This window comes from Vanellus vanellus (assembly GCF_965231255.1).
Source record: "Vanellus vanellus genome assembly, chromosome: 1".
NCBI lineage: Eukaryota > Metazoa > Chordata > Aves > Charadriiformes > Charadriidae > Vanellus > Vanellus vanellus.
In genome coordinates, this window is record NC_138905.1 from 61,692,746 (window position 1) to 61,711,731 (window position 18,986).

Consider the following 18,986-nt stretch of genomic DNA (forward strand, 5'->3'; position numbering starts at 1 on the left):
ACTAGCCCCCCCCCCCCCGTTACTTTGTCTTAAAAAATCATTAATAGAAGATATTAAGCATGCATTAAATGGAACCTTCTCCTTTGCCCCTGACATGCCATATCCATTCTTTTATACACTACTGCTGATGCCCTGATCTGTAGCTAGGTTTCCAAGTTACATTTAAAACAGGTATTAAAGCGCTTTTTTCCACGTGTCTGCAAATGCTTTGAATGGGTAGAATTGACGTAGTGGAAAAATAGGTTTCACACCCAGTTTTGAATACTCTTTACAGGATCTAAAATGCACTTGCTTAAGCTCAAATGCACTTGCTTAAGCTCTTAAAAATCACATGGGAGCATTGATTATATGTCTAAGTACCAAAACACAGACAGAAGCTTAAGAAAAACATTGATGCATCTGTTTCACTGCCATATGAGAGATCTAAGACTGAACGTAAAAATTCATTCATGCAAACAGACCTCTCTGCCTGAGCAAGGGACCACTAATATTACAAAAGGTCCTTATAAGTATAGGTATCTGTCTGTGCAGGTGCATTTTTGAGACACTCTGGCAGCTACTATTGACTCGATAATATTTACCACAGTCTTACTTACACCTCACTGTGTTGCTTCATAAATCTAACAGATGGAGAACTTGACTCCCAAGGAGACCATGGGCCACATTTTCAAATGTACCAAGGCATATAAAATTCAATTTGCATTACAGCTTAGGAGCCCTGTCTTTGGACATCTCTGTGCCTTTGAAGCATCTCAGTATTTCAGTCCAAGTTCAGACAATACAAAACAGTATTACAAAGCTAGGTTTCTCAAATTTTAAGCTAGGATCCTGAGTACTTCTTCTTGGTACTTTTGATTACTTGACATTTCTTATGTTACTGTGTATTTGCTTTCTGACTTACTTGTCTGATTTTCTAAATTGATTCCTTGTAGTACAGCTAAAGAAAAAGAGCACATCTAATTATTATTGTATTTATAAAACCGTAATTGAACAATCGGGTAAGTTTTCACAGTTCATGTCTTCATCCAGTGTCTACTATAGCCAATGTGAAGACATTTGCAGACTTTAACAGGCAATTGTTCAAGCCCTTGCCGATATTAATGAGCAGTGGCTCCAGTGTTCCACCTCCAAATTCAGTGGGAATGCTATTTTAATTATGGTTCTTTGCCATACCAAATATCATTTTAGACTGTCAATGGCTAGATGTCACTTGTCTTTGATGTGAATTATTGTGATGTTTTTATTAAAGACTTGCAGACCTGATGGAAGAACATCAAGAAGAGTTAGCAACAATAGAGTCCATTGACTCAGGAGCTGTCTATACCTTAGCTTTGAAGACCCATGTTGGAATGTCTGTGCAAACATTCAGATACTTTGCTGGATGGTGTGACAAAATTCAGGCAAGTGAATATGTAAACGGAACAGTCAATGGCAGTGCTTCTCTACTTTTTTTTTTTTCCTGACACAGTGCCAAAAAGTAGCATTAGCAAAAGTAATCAAGGAACCAAAAAATAAAACAAAATTAGAGTTTTACCTAAAATGGGTCTCCCTGGCAATACAAAAGGACAGGCTGCTTCCAATTGGAGTATATGGATTGGGAGTGTGACTCTCAATATCTAAGAAATCTGTTGAGGTGTCACAGTGGATATGCATGCTTAGTCAGCTCTTGATTATTCATGGAGCAGAATGTCATTGTGGTCATCATGCGGATAAGTGCAAAGACTCATGTGCTATGTCACATTCTGACCAAGGCCGGTGAGTTTGCTTGATGGCGCAGCGCACATGGCACAGGTTCAACAGCATTTCCTCAAGTATCTTGAAGATCCGCAATCAAGAATATCATTCAGCTTTTTTTAAACCCTCAGACCCTCACTTTATCTTCTTCCATACTTTTGTTATCTGTGCTTTTATTTCACCCAACTGAAAATCAGGAGTTGGCTACAGTATCCATAGTAGGAAAACATACAGTAGAAGAATCCCTGTCCCTTTCTCTGATGCAGAAATGCTTCTGGTTTTGAAGCCTACTCCGGGGGTTTCCAAAACATACTTATATACCCAATATATTTATAATAAAAATGATTAAACAGTACCAAGATTTGTCCCTCCACTGTCTTTTAGGGTTCTACAATTCCGATCAACCAGGCCCGGCCAAACCATAATCTAACATTCACCAAGAAAGAGCCAATAGGGTAAGTATCACTTTTTTCTTCTTAGTGACAGCTTTGACATACAGAAAAGCCATTCAAAAGCTGCCATGAAAAATGTAATCTTTCTCTGTTTTTCCCCTACCTTAAGTGTCTGTGCAATTGTTATCCCCTGGAATTACCCACTGATGATGCTTGCATGGAAGAGCGCAGCATGCTTGGCTGCAGGCAACACACTTGTACTCAAGCCAGCTCAGGTAAAAACAAAAAGGAATGTACAGATGGCTCGGGTCTTCCACCATTTGTTCAGGCAAAATAATTCAGGCAATCTAGCAGATTTCACCCATAGGTTGGCCTTGTGATTTGTACCCATAGGTTGACCTTGTCATATGTTTTAAAGTGCATGTATAGTAATACAAATTGCCATGATGCTGCAAGGTACTGATTGTCTGCAATTCTGCTCTGATGCTACTCTCAATTTCAAGAATTAATTCTTTTCTGCAAGAGGCCATCACTTTTAATTTGTCAATACTGTGAGTAAGAAGATGAATATTGTGTCAAAATTAAGATGTATTGAATGTAAAAGATATCGCCATGCATTTAATTAAAATAGGAAACCTAAGCTAAATGTCTCTACTTAGGTCACACCTCTGACTTCCTTGAAGTTTGCAGAACTCTCAGCTAAAGCTGGATTTCCTAAGGGCGTTATAAATATTCTGCCTGGTTCAGGTAAACCTTCAATAACCATTTTTTCTGGAAGAATTGGTCATGCTAAAACTAGTGAACTAGTATTTTACCTTTTTGAAGACCTATTACATAAGTGCATGTACCTTCACAGGTAGTAGGCTTGCATCTATGCCATACAGCAATTTCACATATTTCCAGAACAGAATTGGAAAAATCTGTATTGTCACCCGGCTCTAGCTAGTGGTAAGAGCTGTCAGCCTACACGCTTCACAAGTTCACGTAAATAGCATGAATACTCTGAAAAAGAGTGTATTACATATTTCACTTGATTGTGAAACTTCATTTTTTCTCCTAATCTTATCATCACTTGGAAGTATTTAAATGTGACTGTGACACCTAAAGCAAGCTGGTGAGATGCATATTGGTCACTATAGGTAAGTCATGGTCCACACCATGTTACCTGATGTCACCATTTTCCTCTTTCCCCTAAGGAAGAAAAGTGTCAAAGTATGCGTCAGGCTCTGTTACAGATTAGATTATTCCACCTACAGTGGAATATTAGGGAGGGAAGTTCTTTAATCCAGGCAAATGAGGGAATTTGGAGACACTAATGTGATCCAAGTTAACTAACGAGATTTTTCATAGTCATATGAGTAAAGCTGTAAATATAAATAAGGATGTGGTATTGCACTTAATTGACATATTGTTAGCTCTTTCTGTGTTACAGTGCTGCTGCTGGAATAGTAAAAATTGCCTATGTACTCTCCAGTTAAAGTGTTTTCCTCACCCCAATAGGTGGCTTAGTGGGTCAGCACCTGTCTGAACATCCAGATGTCCGCAAAGTTGGATTCACTGGTTCAACACCAACTGGTAAACAGATCATGAAGAGGTACTGTCAGCAAAAGATTCATAAATAAACACTGTTTAACCTAGTTCTGAAGTATCTTATTATCTATATTGTGCCTGCAGTAGCAAGAGAAAAGCATAACTACATGGTTTTTTACATTTATGTAGAATTCTACTAAGTTACTACTGGAAAATAGAGGTTTATACATTTTCACTAGGTATGATTCAAAGGAAATAATGAAATAAGCTATTTAAAAAGTTTTATATGATTATATGTTTATATATGATTATTTATATTTTTTACAGTGCAGCCACTAATCTGAAGAAAGTTTCACTTGAACTTGGTGGTAAATCACCACTGATCATATTCAGTGACTGTGAACTTGACAGAGCCGTAAAAATGGTAATGTTACTTCAAAGTGAATTATATTTGGGGGTTGGACTAGATGATCTCCAGAGGTCCCTTCCAACCCTGACTATTCTGTGATTCTGTGATTTAAAGCCTTTGTGACACATCCTCACAGTATTGCAGTATTCTTCTTGACTTGCCAAAAACTGCAGTAGGGAGCCCTTGCATGAAAAATCATCCAATCTGTTAGACTCTTTTTCTACAGGATGTTTCTTTATGCCAGCACAATTAAACTGTTCACGCTGCACCAAAAAAGCAGGCATCAGTACTATAAGAAATCTACATTAGAAGATACAACAAAATGATGTAACTGGAAAGTATTTTCATTAAGCAAGTTAACACATTAAAATTGATTTGTCAAAATCTGATACTCAAGAAAAAAGGGGCTTAAAAAATGAAAGCTTGAAAGTGAATTAAAACATACATTGAGCTCCCTATTGCTGTATAGTTCTTAATTCATCGTTGATCATGATAATCCACCTTCCCAAACAGCCATAACGTGTTTAAAGTTCATAAATAAGATGTGCAAATGAGAAATTCAGTGGATTTAGAGAGGTTGTTTCCTGCTCAGGTAATCTGATTCATCAAAATGACAGCAGGTGCAGTTTGCTCATTAAGAAGCAAACAAAGGTCTTCCGCGCTGTACTTACCCAAAGTGCTAATTCTGTGAATTCTTTAAACCAGCATAAGCAGGTACTGCTACCAGGAAGAAACTATTATACACTTTCCCCATTTTTTGAGTGTCTTGTGGCAGGACAAGAGTCTGAGTGACTGCACAGTGAAGATATAATAAAGTAGTAAAGTAAATAATAAAAGTAAATAATAAAGAAGTAAATAATAAAAGCTGAATCTTTGCGGTCAGCGCACTGCTTGGCCCTACCACTGTTCTCAGCTGTAGAAGTGAGAGGGTGACGCAGAGCTGAGCTATGTCTGGCATTGATGGCTTTAAATGATTGTGAAACAATGCTTTTTTGACACACACTTGACACTAGCACATGATCCCGGTCATACCTACTAATGCCAGGACCCCAGACCTTTGCAGCTACCAGAAAACTACTTTTTTTTTTTTTTTTTTAATTTTATTTGCCCTGCTCTTCCTTCCCTCTGGAAGAACAATGGCAGGTGTCAGTTTTTGGTAACTAAAAATGAACAAGCTGCATGGGGTCTGAATCCACACTCTTGAAATAGTAGGTTCTCTGCAGATTAGTTAGGTGGTGTTCACTCAGTGACATGCAACTTTTGACACAAGCAGTATTGCTCACTGGATTCGCAGTTTTATATTCCCTGGTCGTGCTGCCAGCCCTCTTCTCTGTGATGCTGCAGCAGGTGTTTCTGTGGAACACTGATGGAAATGGAAAGAGCAGTGCTAATGAGTTCATCCTGAGCCGTTTGTCTTCATGGAAGTGTGTTTGCCAGTTATGACATTAGTCTGCTTGTTGCATTGATGATGTCCCTTTACATAAAGCATTACGTGTTGAGGGTCACAAACACAGAATGCAACACAAGGGAACAGAATGAAAGGAAGACCGAACAAAAGGATGCATATAAATATTAATGTTTTTTTTTCCCTGATCAGGGTATGGGAGCAGTATATTTCAACAAAGGAGAAAACTGCATTGCAGCTGGCAGGCTGTTTGTGGAAGAATCAATCCATGATGAATTTGTTAGAAAAGTGGTAAGATATTCAAGGACTAAAATTTAAACAGATGCTTTACTACAGCATGAAGAGCCACTAGTTTTATAGACGTTTGCATTTCTTCTAATTTTCAGTTGTTTAAATTCTCATTATTGCTTATGATAAGCAATGTTGCTTCTCTTTATAGGGTTAAAAGGAAGGCACTGAAAGGAGATATTTTCATCAGTAATGCACAGATAAGTGGCAACGAAGTAGATATTGTACCTTAAGTAATAATTCATATTTGACTAGGGAATTAAGATTAAAAAGATTACTGAACTTAGGTCAATGTGATTGAAGGCTGCAGTGAAGTTTAAAAAAAAGCATATTGGAAGTGTAGCTGGAATAATACAAAGGTCATTATTAAAAATCTAATAGTCACCACACTGTGCCACTGGAAAATTCATTTATCTAGCTCAAGAACTGTCGTAACTCGTTTACCACTGTATAAGCTAACATTTTACATGCCTATCTTAATAGCAGAAGAGAGTGAATACATATAAACAGCATCAAAAACTTTCAGAAGCAGAAATTGTCGAACATAAGACACCATAAAAACCGTCATTTTAGAAACAGAAGAGCATTCCACCTTCTAAGAATCCAGCCCTTTCTTAGAGCCAAACTTCATAGTACAAACAATGAAGCATCCCAAATCACTGGCCACTTGAACAACTATTTGCTGTTATGTAAATCCATTTTAATTGGGTAACCCATAGGTGGAAGAAATAAAAAAGATGAAAATTGGTGACCCGCTCGATAGATCTACGGATCACGGTCCACAAAATCACAAGGCGCATTTGGAAAAGCTGCTGCAATATTGTGAAATTGGAGTAAAAGAAGGAGCCACGCTAGTGTATGGAGGAAGACAAGTACGTAGACCAGGTAAAATACTGTTCAAAAGTCTTTGGAACTTTTACGCTTGAAATAAAAGCCATCATGGTTGTTTCTGCTGCATTATGTGAAGTAGCAATATCATGGGAACAGTACCAGGTAAACCCAAGGTAACACTTGAGAACGGGGCTTTCGAGTCTTATATTAAGAGAAGCTGTGCAATTGAAGCGTTACATACAAAATTGAATCAGAATCTAGTCTATACAGGCATCTTTTGCTCATTTATTCCTGTTGTTTGTGAGGCGTTGAGGCCTTTTCTGCAACATCCTTGACCAATCAAGAGCCATAGGCATATCCATCTAGATCAACAAAACACTAAAGATGACTGAGGAAACTGCTAGCAGAGTCTGCAGAAGGTATTATTATAAGAAGCCTTTTTTGCTATCTAACGAGTATGTATGCTAAGTTTAATGGGAAGGCACGGAGACAACATTTTCTCATGGACATCTGTCCTTTGTGGAGGAGAAACGTTTGCATCAGAGTTTCAAAACATAATGATTGTATCCCCAAATAAAATTAAAGTGGAGATTTGTAACCATATGAAAACAGTGTAACAAAGCTAAATGGGAAATCTTATGAAAAGGGGAGGCAATTATAGAAAACTTCTGAAGTTGATTTTACCCGCTCAAACTGAAATACACTCAGTCACTAAGACGTAGGTGACCAGGATTGCTTGTGTTTAACACCAGGACACTTCTTGACTGGCAATGATGAACTAGTTTATGGACAGGTTTTTAAACCCTTTAGAAATGAACAGTTGTTATGAAGAGGTTCTTTGCCTCAGAATTTTCTTTACTTCAGCATCCATAAATCTTAGGCAAAGTTGCTGCCCATTGCATGTTTTTCCTTGTTTGGATTATACAGATTATACAGATTATACAGATCAGGTTACAGTCTATCTTTCTGTTGAGTAAAAGGGAAACCAGTAGCCTCTGCAACATCCTGTAACCTTGTCTTCCTGCTGCCCGAGTGCAGGGTCTTCCCCCAAGGCGTCCCCTGGGCTGTGGCATGCAGACCTTCTGGCCTGGCAGGGAACAGCACACCTTGTTGCTCTGATCAATAGAGGCCATTCTTTTAACTTTTACCTGCCGTTTCACTGGGGCTTACACACATGTATCTCCCTATCTTCATTCATATCAATCTTGATATTTTCTGTTTCAAGTTGCAACGTATCTATGACCTCAGAGTATGGGAAAGAGGTGGCCTGGACAATACAAACCATGAAGCGTTTTCACCATGCTTAAATGATGCTCTATCCTCTGTTTAGGTTTCTTCATGGAACCCACTGTATTCACTGATGTTGAAGACCATATGTATATTGCCCAGGAAGAGTCCTTTGGTCCTGTGATGGTGATTTCTAAATTTAAAAATGGGTACGTTCTCCTCTGGTTACTGTTAGAAACTTTCTCATTTTCACTCTAAGTGTAGAAATGGTAACATACGTAGTATGATTTTGTTAAATCTTGTAAGACCAGTCTGAATTCCTACATCCTCTTCCAGCTAAATTCTGAGAACATACCCTCTTTAGTAAAGGGTATCCTGCTCCATGTTGATGTAGAACTAATGCTATTAACAGTGTGTAACAGGATAGAATGCAACCATAAGTGCCAATTCTTAAATAAGACTTAGTATTCATAGACCGCAGAACATCTCAAGTTCAAAGGGACCCATAAGGATCATCGAGTCCAACCATGTCACTGAGAGCGTGGTCCAGACGCTCCTTGAACTCTGACAGGCTTGGTGTCATGGCCATTTCCCTGGGGAGCCTGTTCCAGTGAAATATTATGTATATATATTTTAAAAATATATTCAATGAAATATTTTTGCTGAAGTTGATATGGTAATTGCAACAGCTTGATCAAATTACATTTTTTCCAGTGGAATCACTTAATTTTCTCATTGTCACGAAAGACCGCATAGCGTTGTTGTGCATTGTGTAATGTTGGCACATTACTGTTGCAAATGAAAATCCCTCTGTATATTTTGTAGGTTGCCATTTTTAATAGCTTTCATTCCAAACCATAGGAATTATTTTACACACAAATGAGATTAAAACCCTATATAGAAACTTCATATAACTATTTCCACCAGGTGTCATTTTCTGCAGTTTGATAATGCAGTTAAGAACCTGACACACAGTTAACCCTTCATACCTATAGATTTTGTATAGTGATAAGGGACCGTACTGAGGTTTTTAAAGTTTTAAATTATCATGGATTTTTGAAGCTATATGGAGATGAGATGCAAATAGAAAATAGCACTCTCGACACGGCCTGAGCATGTTGTGTCTCAATACAAGTCTGAGTTTCAGCACTTATTCTCCATTAACTTGTAAAGCAGGGCCAAAATTTTAGCAAACTGATTCATAATCTGCTGCCAAGCTCTGCTTTACGAGCCTTTTCGTATTGCTCTAAACCCCAAGTTGTACTGTAGCTGAGAGAAGTTGGTATGCGTAGTGCAACTTTTCCTTTGGCATTTCTTAGTGTAGATCTTAACCATTGAAATGTAAGGTCACAAGCTTTACAAGTTTGAAGCAAAGGTATGAATTCCCATAAATCTGTCAGATTGACACACAGATTAGTCCTTAATAAGTTGTCTTCAGAAAAGCTAACTGGAGAAGAGCGAGCATGGGAAAAGGTGCTTCAATGACACTGAAGGTGAAAAGTTACTAACACTTGTTCATTTTACCTAGTTGCAATTAAATCATTTCTTTCCCCTGCAGGGATGTTGATGGAGTGCTGCGACGGGCAAATACCACAGAATATGGCTTAGCTTCAGGAGTTTTCACAAAAGACCTAAGTAAAGCTCTCTACATCAGTGAAAAGCTAGAAGCTGGAACAGTTTTTATTAACACGTATAACAAAACTGATGTGGCAGCACCATTTGGTGGATTTAAACAGTCTGGCTTTGGGAAAGATTTAGGTAAGTTGCTCTCTCCCTCCCTCATTTCTCATCTGACAGTTCAAATCAATGAAAAAACCACCTTACCTGGGTACAGCGTATCCAGTAAAACATCAGCTATGGATGCCTTTCCTGCATCTCCTACACTCCTCCAGTTACAGTAATCTAGTTCCTCTCCCAACCATACATTATTCTTGCCTCAATATTCCCTCCAGTTCAGCCCTTCCTGTACATTTGCTAAATAATGCTACGGCACACAGAATATTCCTCTTCAACTCGTCTCAGAGCAGTCACATTACAGCTTGTCCAGAGCTGCGTACAGGCTACGAAATGCTGTCAAGCAGCAAAGGTATTGGCCACAATCTTCTTTCCTTTCCCTCAGAAAGAGCACTAACTTAGGTTTCTCCTCTAAACTTGTAAGAGCATGGGCAACTTTTTATGCCTTAAAATGTCAACGAAATTTGCCAACAGCCACAGAGAAAGATGCATTAAAAAAATATTTTCTTTTCAAAACCAGTTTTAAAGGAAGTGAAGTCTACTCTGTCAAAGAAACTTTACAAGTTTGGGCAGATCGAGCCTCGTGGCAAAGAAAAATGAAAAAAAAAAAAAAATTCAGTGACAACAGATTTTGCCTTTGGAATCTCTAGCAAGTATCAGACATTTCCTGAAAACAAAATGATTAATAGTATCAGGGGAAAAAAATTACCAATTTTGGCACTGCTTCTTTACCTAGAAACTTTAATATAGGCAAACCAAAGTTCATAAATTCAACTATGAGCCCCCAGTGGCCATCTAGGGACTGCCAGTGCTTCAGTCCCACCCAGGTAGCTGCTTGTTTAATTCCAGCTCCTTTTTCTCTCCACATCTATTGGGTTTGGCCTCTTCTTGTCAAACCAGTTCTGTAAATCTCAGTAGGAGGGTAAGTTAATTAGTTTACATTGTTCCTTAAGGATCCCAATATTGGCTAAAGCATTTTAATTTTTTTTCTTAATAATACAGTTACTGTCTGACAAAATTCTCTCATTTAGCTGCTAATCTAACTGGTGAATATTGTGCTTGTACAGGTGAAGAAGCTCTTCATGAATATCTCAGAACCAAGGCTATCACTGTGGAATATTAAAGTAACAGCCTCACTTGGAAAGTAAACTTTTGGCAGAGGTTGAATCTTAATGACTCCATGAAGCACTTAATACCATGCCCAGGATATGCTGTCTGCAGTGCTACAACTTAAAAAAAACCCGAACAAAACACCCATTCCATGGAAAAGTTTTTATAAATCAGATCTAAATTTTAGTCTCGCTGACTGATGAAACCATTTGGAAATTAACCTGAAGCTACTTAAATTATGCAGCAGCAGTTGTTAGCACAGCTACCCCCCCCAGCAAAAAATCCCCCAAACATGGTTCAGTTTGTTTTTTTAAATGCAACTAAAGAATGAGTTCTCACATGCCTACTTCTTATTTGTGTGAACATAATATTGACATGACCATTTAAAATCCATAGTCATTAGACTTGTCTTAAAGTTGAACTAAAACATACCGATTATGCCATTTTGCTATAAACCAGTTTTACAGTAGCAATTAAACATTCTGCTCTGGTGATTCTTCAGCAGTACAGAAAACCTTTGTGCCATAAGAAGTAAATCAATGCAAGAAAGTGCACTTACTATGATCTTTGTATAGTACATACAGAGTTCAACATCAGTGTTAAACTATGCATATCAAGCTAAAGTTACTGAAAATATTTTCTATCTTTTTGTTGATATGGAATGTGTGATCTGCCTGCAATTTGAAAGGTGGTTACATTAACAATTAAAATCACTTTTTGTGTCTGTGCACATGGACTGTTATCCCTGTTTTATGCAGCAGGATTATTACTTTCTATTTCATACTTTCTTTTCTTTTTAGTCTACAGGAAAATCTCTTGTAAAATAACTGAGTTAAGATGTTGGCTTTCAAAGTTTCTTCCATTTGAAGGAAATTTTCCATAGATTGAGACCATATCTAACGAACTAAGCCTACTAAGACCACTTGCTCTTCTTTGAGTGAAATTCCACCCAAATCTTAATCTGATCTGTGGGCTGCCATTTAAAGTAGCAGTCCCATTCTTTGACTCCCACCCTTCCCCTTCACTAAAATATTTTGTGGTTTAATCAGTTAATGCCCGTAAATCGTCCCCTGATTCTATTTTTAAGAAGCCACATTGTGAAAGAAAGCCCTTGTTATTTCTTATCGTAAATATTGCAATAACAGCTATTAAAACTATAGCTTATAGTATGAGGTTCAAAATATTCTGTAAATAATTGCAGGTTTCAAGTCTTGACATTAAGTTTAATATTTGAGCAAATACAATATAGAAAAAATTGCTTTAATGGTGTAGAAAATACAAAGTTCCTTTAAGAAACAAACAATGACATCCAGGAGCATGATAGATACTTCTGAAATGCAAACAGAATCATGAAGTAAATACAACAGCCCAAATCATTGTATTTGATCAATCTGAGGTAAGTACGAATGAGACATACTTTCACTGATTTCGGTTTCACAACTCTTTCAAGCTAACCTTAATACAGGCCAGCTGAAAATTCACCTTTTTATTCTTGTGGCAGTAACAGTTGTTAACAAAACGGAGAGGACAGACATGTGGCAGGAAAAGTGGGAGATGAAAAGTGTAGGTTAAAGCAATTCTAACACCAGAGAGGGAGACTTGAACATTTAAGTACTGAGGGTATCTGCACTATGGCCACTGATGTTCCAGATACGAGCTAGTAACCTACCCATAATGATACGGAGCTCAGTGCAGGCGTAGAGGGTAAGTAATCCTTTGCTGAACTCCGAGTCATGGCTGTCCTTACCCACGCTAGCTCATCTTGAAATGGCCACAGCCACTGCTTTAGTGTTCAACAGTTATTGTCATGAATGCAATGTAGACATACCTCTGATGTACTTTAAGATAATGTTTAATATTGAAGACATTGTACATAACACTTCACAGGCCACGGAATATAAAAAACCAAGCTTTTTTCCTAGTCAACTCTTTCCTGCCCTTGAAGCAAAAACTTCTAGCGCACTACAAAAACCGTTCTTCAACAAAGCAAGAGAACAAGAATTAAGTTTAGTTCAAGTGCCCCAAATTCTAGCTGCTTTCTTAGTCTAACCTACCATGAAGTTCATTTCCATATTGTTTGATGAATAAAAATGTACTTAATTCTTCAAAAATCCAGCTTGCCTCAGTCATGAGAGGATCCTGAATTCTCCACCATGTAAACTATAGCATTTCACATGATCTTGAGGGATGCTACGCTGGGCAACAAGACAGTTTTAAGGGGCAAGTCTTCAAAGTAATAAAACACAATTTGTTTGGTTTTTTTTAAAGTAAAATAAAAATGGATTTACTCATTCACTTTGCTGTCCAAAATTTCTATTTTGCCCTTTTCTTCCTTTTGTTTAGGAAACTTAATGTTGTCTATTGTCACTTCATCAGTTGTACAGTCATCTTCAGAGTCTGAGTCATCTTCTGAAGTTAGTATCTCTTCATCTGTATCAGAATCACTCAGTTCAACTACAGCCACGTTCTGGAAAAAAAAAACACCTGAGTTAACACATTATACATTTCTATACCACTTCTGTCATTTGAGTAAAACATAAAACAAACACATGAAACAGCCTACTGTCATAAGAAAACCACAACCACCATGAGAAAGACTTTTGAGTTCTCCTAGGATTATGGCAAATATCATTCATGAACAGATTCCTAAATATTTAAATCGTAATTTATATTGCTCTATAGCAAATATAAGGCCATTTCTATATGTGCTGATTTAGGCCAAGGTGGAGTTAATTTTCTTCACAGTAGCTAGTATGGGACTATGTTTTGCATCTGTGCTGGAAACAGCGTTGATAAAACAGGGATGCTTTCCTTATTGCTGAGCAGTGCTTACACAGAGTCAAGGCCTTTTCTGCTCCTCACACCACCCCACCAGCGAGGGCCGGGGGGGGGGACACAAGCAGTTGGGAGGGAACACAGCCAGGACAGCTGACCCCAACTCACCAAAGGGATATTCCATACCATGTGATGTCATGCTCAGTATATAAAGCTGAGGGAAGAAGGGGGGGACGTTTGGAGTTATGGTGTTTTGTCTTCCCAAGTAACCGTTACGTGTGTGGAGCTCTGCTTTCCTGGAGACGGCTGAACACCTGCCTGCTGATGGGAAGTAGTGAATGAATTCCTTGTTTTGCTTTGCTTGCGTGCGTGGCTTTTGCTTTACTTATTACCCTGCCTTTATCTCAACCCACAAGTTTTCCAACTCTTACTCTTCCAATTATCCCCCCCATCCTGCTGGGGGGGGAGTGAGCGAGCAGCTGTGTGGTGCTTAGTTGCTGACTGGGGTTAAACCACCACATTATATCATTATCAAAGAGAGAAACGAGTTGATAGCTGAACTCAGGCAGTCCAGATATTTAAACTGACGTGCAGGAGCCATCAAAACTGTAATTTTCAGTAAAGATTTCAAACGAAACCATTTAGTGTACAAGAGGTCATGATATATATACAAACGTGTGGTTATATATTTATTAATATAGTTCATATCTTATAACCTAGTAGTGTTCATGGCACTACAACTACTGCAAAATAGCAAGTAGTTTAAACCACCAGGATATTTTTTAAGCAAAAGTAATCATATACTTCCATATGCAGAGCCATGATTTTTGAGGTCTGTTTTTCTCTCTGAAAATACCTGTCTTAAACTGACAATCCTCACCTCAAAAACTTTCTGTATGCTGTAAAACAAAATACAGGAATTTGAGATGCAAATAATTTTCTTCAGTGATTTGCAAATAGCATTATGCTATTAATCACGAGGCCTCCTGGCTTGTTTGTTACAAAGCCAAGACACTTCTCGGACACTGTCACATGCAAAATCTTTTTAAAATCCTGTCCAAGTTGCCCATTCCACTTAAGCATATTAAACCAAATAATTTTCATGATCCACCTCATTTTCTCACTATTTATTTGGAATTCTTCAGTATACACAAGCACCAGGCAACCTATTGCATGTAGGCTGGATACAACCTACAAGAACTCTGAATCCAACCAGTAGCAAGTTTTCTGACAGCTTGCACCCCCCAAACCCCAGGCTGCCTTATTTCTGCTTTTTATCTTGCAGATCTGCAGGCCAGAAGGCACTTGTCTGGGACGTACACATATCACATCACCTTCGTATTAAAATTTTCTTACATGAGCATGTGGCTGCAGCACTACACTTAAAAACAGAAAGAAAATATTGATGTGAATGTAAATAAATAGACAAATACCAGTCATAAAGCATCACACCACCACTAAAACTTTTCTAAACCCAAGACCTACAGCCAGCCCTAAAAATTCCTACAAAGCACAGCTGAAAGCCAGTTATTACTCTTATACTAAACCCTTCTGTTATGCCTCACTACGCCTTACATTGTCCAGTTTCCAAACCAAATTACCCACAAGACATTTAAAATACAATTCGTGACTTAGTTTTGATTCAGAGTTGCTGATTCAAAAGTATGTCTTATTCTGGCCTCAAACTATTTAATCCCCAGTCATTAAATTCTGCAAGTATGAAAAACAAGTAGTAAATTTTAACCAAATAAGCATTTTTATTACATCTATGCTTTGAATTTGCAGATCACAGGCTAAAATGGTAAAGACTTAGCCTTATCTACCAAATTAGCTCGTTCTAAGATCAAACTATTTTAATCACATTTTAATTTACTTCATAAATTAAAAATTATAGTAAATATTTACCATTTCTATAACTTTTTCTGTTGCACTGTCTAGATTTTCAATATCAAACTGATGAGCTGGTGCTGTTACCATTTTTCTTCTTAGCTCATCATTGGCATGTGCCATCTGTGGTAAAAAGCTCTGTACTCGGTCCAAAACTGAAAAAGAAGTAATTATCATATGTATATATACAAACCGATGCACGTTAGTTTATACATTTATACCTCAGAAATCTGAGCATTTAAGCAGATTCCATTTCAACTGTAATTTCCAGCTCTCTACCATATTTAAGATGTTTTAATAAAGGATTTATTATAGTATTCAATCTCCCAAGACATTAACAGCAAAGAGATATCAAAGCTATGGGTCAGTATGTGGTGCAGGAAGAAATCACTTCAACAATTCCATTCAGATTCTTAAAACAAAATGTGACTGACTACTTTACAGAAAACTTGCTTGTAAATCCCATGGTTTTAAATACATATTGAGTGCCATCTTGAGAAACATCCACATCAGCATTATCGCCAATGGAAATATAATTACGTCCTCCTTTTTACCCTATTAAAGTATTGACTGAAGGTCTCAAAGATGGAAAAATTCACTGTAGCATAGATGCCACGCTACACTAAAGGAAGTTCAACATAATTATCAAAAGGGGCTCTGAAATTACAATGGTGGGAGAGAGACAGATAATCTATGTTGAAGTATAAAGGACTTATACTCTACAGATCCTCTACTTATCCTCTACGCTCAGTGGGACTTCCCAACAATTTTAAGACAATCAGTGTCATTAGGAGAATCACACCCATTTCCCTTCCATGGAGGAGGGGAATATCTTTACCTGCCTCCAGAGTTTCTTCAAATAGTCTCCTGCTCCACACATGCAGATGAGCGAATCACTAGTTTTCATTCTCCATGAAGTAAGAGGTACTATTCCGAGTGACCTCTGCAGAAGTCTAACAGGTATAATCTACCTCTGAAACACTGTCATCTTTGTAGAGGCTTTTATCCAAGAAAGAACTTAATATGACAAATTGGTTTTTCTATTCCTTTTTAAATCTCATCTCAATCACAAAAATACAATAATCTGACAGGAGTCTCTTTGAAGTTAAATGTTTTTATACACCAAATATTTTATGCGAAATTACTTCTGAAAAGAGATGAAAAGCCCAGATCAACAAAAAAGCAACAACTCAATGCTGGAAAAGAACGATCTGAGACAAAAGAACTGGTGTATTTTCATGAAGAGAAAAACTCCACACTACTTTCAAATAATAACAATTTTTACACTATGTCCTCTTATGCACAGAGTTACACTGAAGAGAATGTTAGCAATCTATATGTAACTTTGACTAAGAAAGAAGGAACAAAGGTTGATTAACGAAAAAAAAGTTTTCTTAATGCATTCAAATTATTTTGTTATGAATGAATGGTTATATGATCTGGCTTAATAATTTTGCCAGCATGTTCATTAAAAATAAAGTTCTGAAAGTGATCTACGTAACTTGCATCAATTTGAAAGTAGCTGACTAAAGGAAGACCAAAGGTACAACCTGGCGAGTTGACTATACGCAGACAGTGCGAGTATTTGTGCAAGGAGAACTAAGTCCCTAAAACTTAACAGCTGTCAACGCCTAGCATCATGAAATCTAGCTTTGCAGAAGCAGCAGTGACATAAGATTCACCTGTGGGGCGTGCAACTGCAATAGAGGACCTAGCACCAGCAGAAACAGTACACAAGAGTGCCCCCCTTTACTAATGCAAGGAGAACACTGAAGCAGGAGTAAATTACGTCAAAGATGTCACCTACTACTTGACACTCTTCCAACAACAAAGTCCTACTTACCATCACTCCTTGGCATCCTAACTGTCTGTAAAGTTGTGGCCTTCTTGCTGCTACATTTTGAACTAATCAACAAAGTTTCTTCCAGCCCTGGAAACAAACAAATATTTGAATGTTTACCTATGTCAACCACAAATATCACATTTTAACTGTGAGGCTCTTTTTTTGCTGCTACTTTTCCACCTTTCTACAACAAGACTAAAAATGAGAATTCAACTGTCTCTCTTTCCAGGAATTCCACTCTGCTTTCCTGCAAATACTGCTTCTTGATGTGTCTCTGGGGTGGTCATCTCAGTACTTCTGTACGTAACGGGCAGTGAATGTCTAGAACTTGCTACCACAAGAGGCTGTGAAAGCAGATCGGTCAGCAGGTTCAACATGGAATTAGACAAATTCAGGGCAGCAGAGTCATAATCTGATATGAAAAGGAACATACCCCCTACCATCCCTACCCCTACAATTGCAGGTACCAGGCAATTACAAGAATGGGGAACACACAGTGCTTAAACTAACAAGTGCCCTGTAATTATCGCCTGCTATTACAGTTGTTGGAATAAAGAATACTGAGCTATACGGACCACTGGTCTGACCCAGCAGGTGACTTCTCTGTAAGAAGTCCCTTAAGTAAGAAAGGTCCCACGGTTTTTAAAGTCTCTTGTCAAAGATTTATTTAGCGACAGCTATCAACACATAGAGAAACTACCGGGAATAACCCACAGCAAAACATAGTGAGGTAACAACCAACACGTGCCAGTTACACTGAGGTAAATCCCCTCCCTCACGTGCGTGACTTGTGCGGTGGCGACCCGTGAGAGCCGCCCACAATCAGCGCCGGTGCGAACGACCTAAATAAGCACTTTCCAGAGCAGCGTCGTAAAATCCAAATGATGTGGAGGAACGGCATTAATGACCTAAGCTAGTCGTTACGACTGCCAACACAGCCGTCAGCCCTTTACCACTAACTAAAAATGAAGCTTTATCTTTTTTTATCCTCATAGAACTGTTGTTACGACTATCGATACTAATTTAACGTCTGATTTGGGGTGCCCCCCCCTCCCCCCGTATTTATTTCGTACTACACTACCGGTGCCCGGGAAAACGGCAGCTTTTCAAAACACGCCAGATATAACAAGAAGTGGAATCTCTAGCAGCCAGGTGGCTTGAAAAGCCACCCGCCCCCCTTCCAAGACAGCCCACCGCCGGGGGAAGCCGGGGGCTCACCCACCTCCCAGCCCGGGTGGCGGCCGGGCCGAGCTCCGCCGCGTCGGTCCCGGCGCCTGGCCGAAAGGCGGGGGGGAGGGAGGGAGGGAGACCCAGCTCAGCTCGGAGAGCGGCGCCGCACCTCCCGGCCGCGGGGCTCCCCCCACGGAGGCCGCTCACCTCCTCGGCGCCCCACGGTCAGCAGCTCCCGAGAGGCGCACGGGCCCGCTGCTCCGCTGGCCCCCGCCATGCGCCGACAGACCCGGAAGTGCCCGCGGGCCGGGCCCTCCCCCCGCCGCAGCGCAGCGCAGCGCAGCGCCCCCTGGAGGGCGGGAGGACCAGAGCCGCCTCGAGGCCGCGGCGGGGGTGAAGGGCTCCCCCGGGGGTCCGCGGCGTCACCGCCTCTCCTGACGTCGGGTAACCGGCACGAATATCTACACCCACGTAAATCTGGGTAATGCAGAGAGGAAAATAATTCGCGTTACAAGAGGGAATAAACCCCCCTATTTTTAAATCTTTATGAAAGGATTTGGCACGAAAAGCCCGTCCCATCACTGGGAGGCGAAATGAGGGCACGAAACCGGGCTGCGAGCTGGGAACGTTACTTGAACGCCTGCCAGCAGC

The 18,986-nt window shown here is 39.2% G+C and overlaps 2 protein-coding genes across 2 annotated transcripts in view; one reads left to right on the forward strand and one right to left on the reverse strand.

The window, feature by feature from the left end:
- The window catches only part of ALDH1L2 (aldehyde dehydrogenase 1 family member L2), a gene marked incomplete at both ends in the record, with an annotated part of 34,920 nt that extends 24,247 nt beyond the window's left edge, over positions 1 to 10,673 (forward strand). The window contains 11 exon segments of the mRNA XM_082490584.1: positions 1,250 to 1,400; positions 2,119 to 2,189; positions 2,296 to 2,401; positions 2,786 to 2,873; positions 3,627 to 3,720; positions 3,984 to 4,080; positions 5,663 to 5,761; positions 6,478 to 6,643; positions 7,920 to 8,025; positions 9,375 to 9,574; positions 10,618 to 10,673. Coding sequence (XP_082346710.1) covers positions 1,250 to 1,400; positions 2,119 to 2,189; positions 2,296 to 2,401; positions 2,786 to 2,873; positions 3,627 to 3,720; positions 3,984 to 4,080; positions 5,663 to 5,761; positions 6,478 to 6,643; positions 7,920 to 8,025; positions 9,375 to 9,574; positions 10,618 to 10,673 — 1,234 coding nt within the window.
- A 1,198-nt stretch (positions 10,674 to 11,871) lies between these two features.
- NOPCHAP1 (NOP protein chaperone 1) lies at positions 11,872 to 18,612 on the reverse strand (the record flags this gene model as incomplete). Its single annotated transcript, XM_082498416.1, has 4 exons — positions 11,872 to 13,127; positions 15,341 to 15,477; positions 17,166 to 17,252; positions 18,543 to 18,612. 4 exons carry the CDS (start codon positions 18,610 to 18,612, stop codon positions 12,945 to 12,947), a joined length of 477 nt encoding a protein of 158 aa, XP_082354542.1. The 3' UTR covers positions 11,872 to 12,944.
- Positions 18,613 to 18,986: the final 374 nt, after the last annotated feature.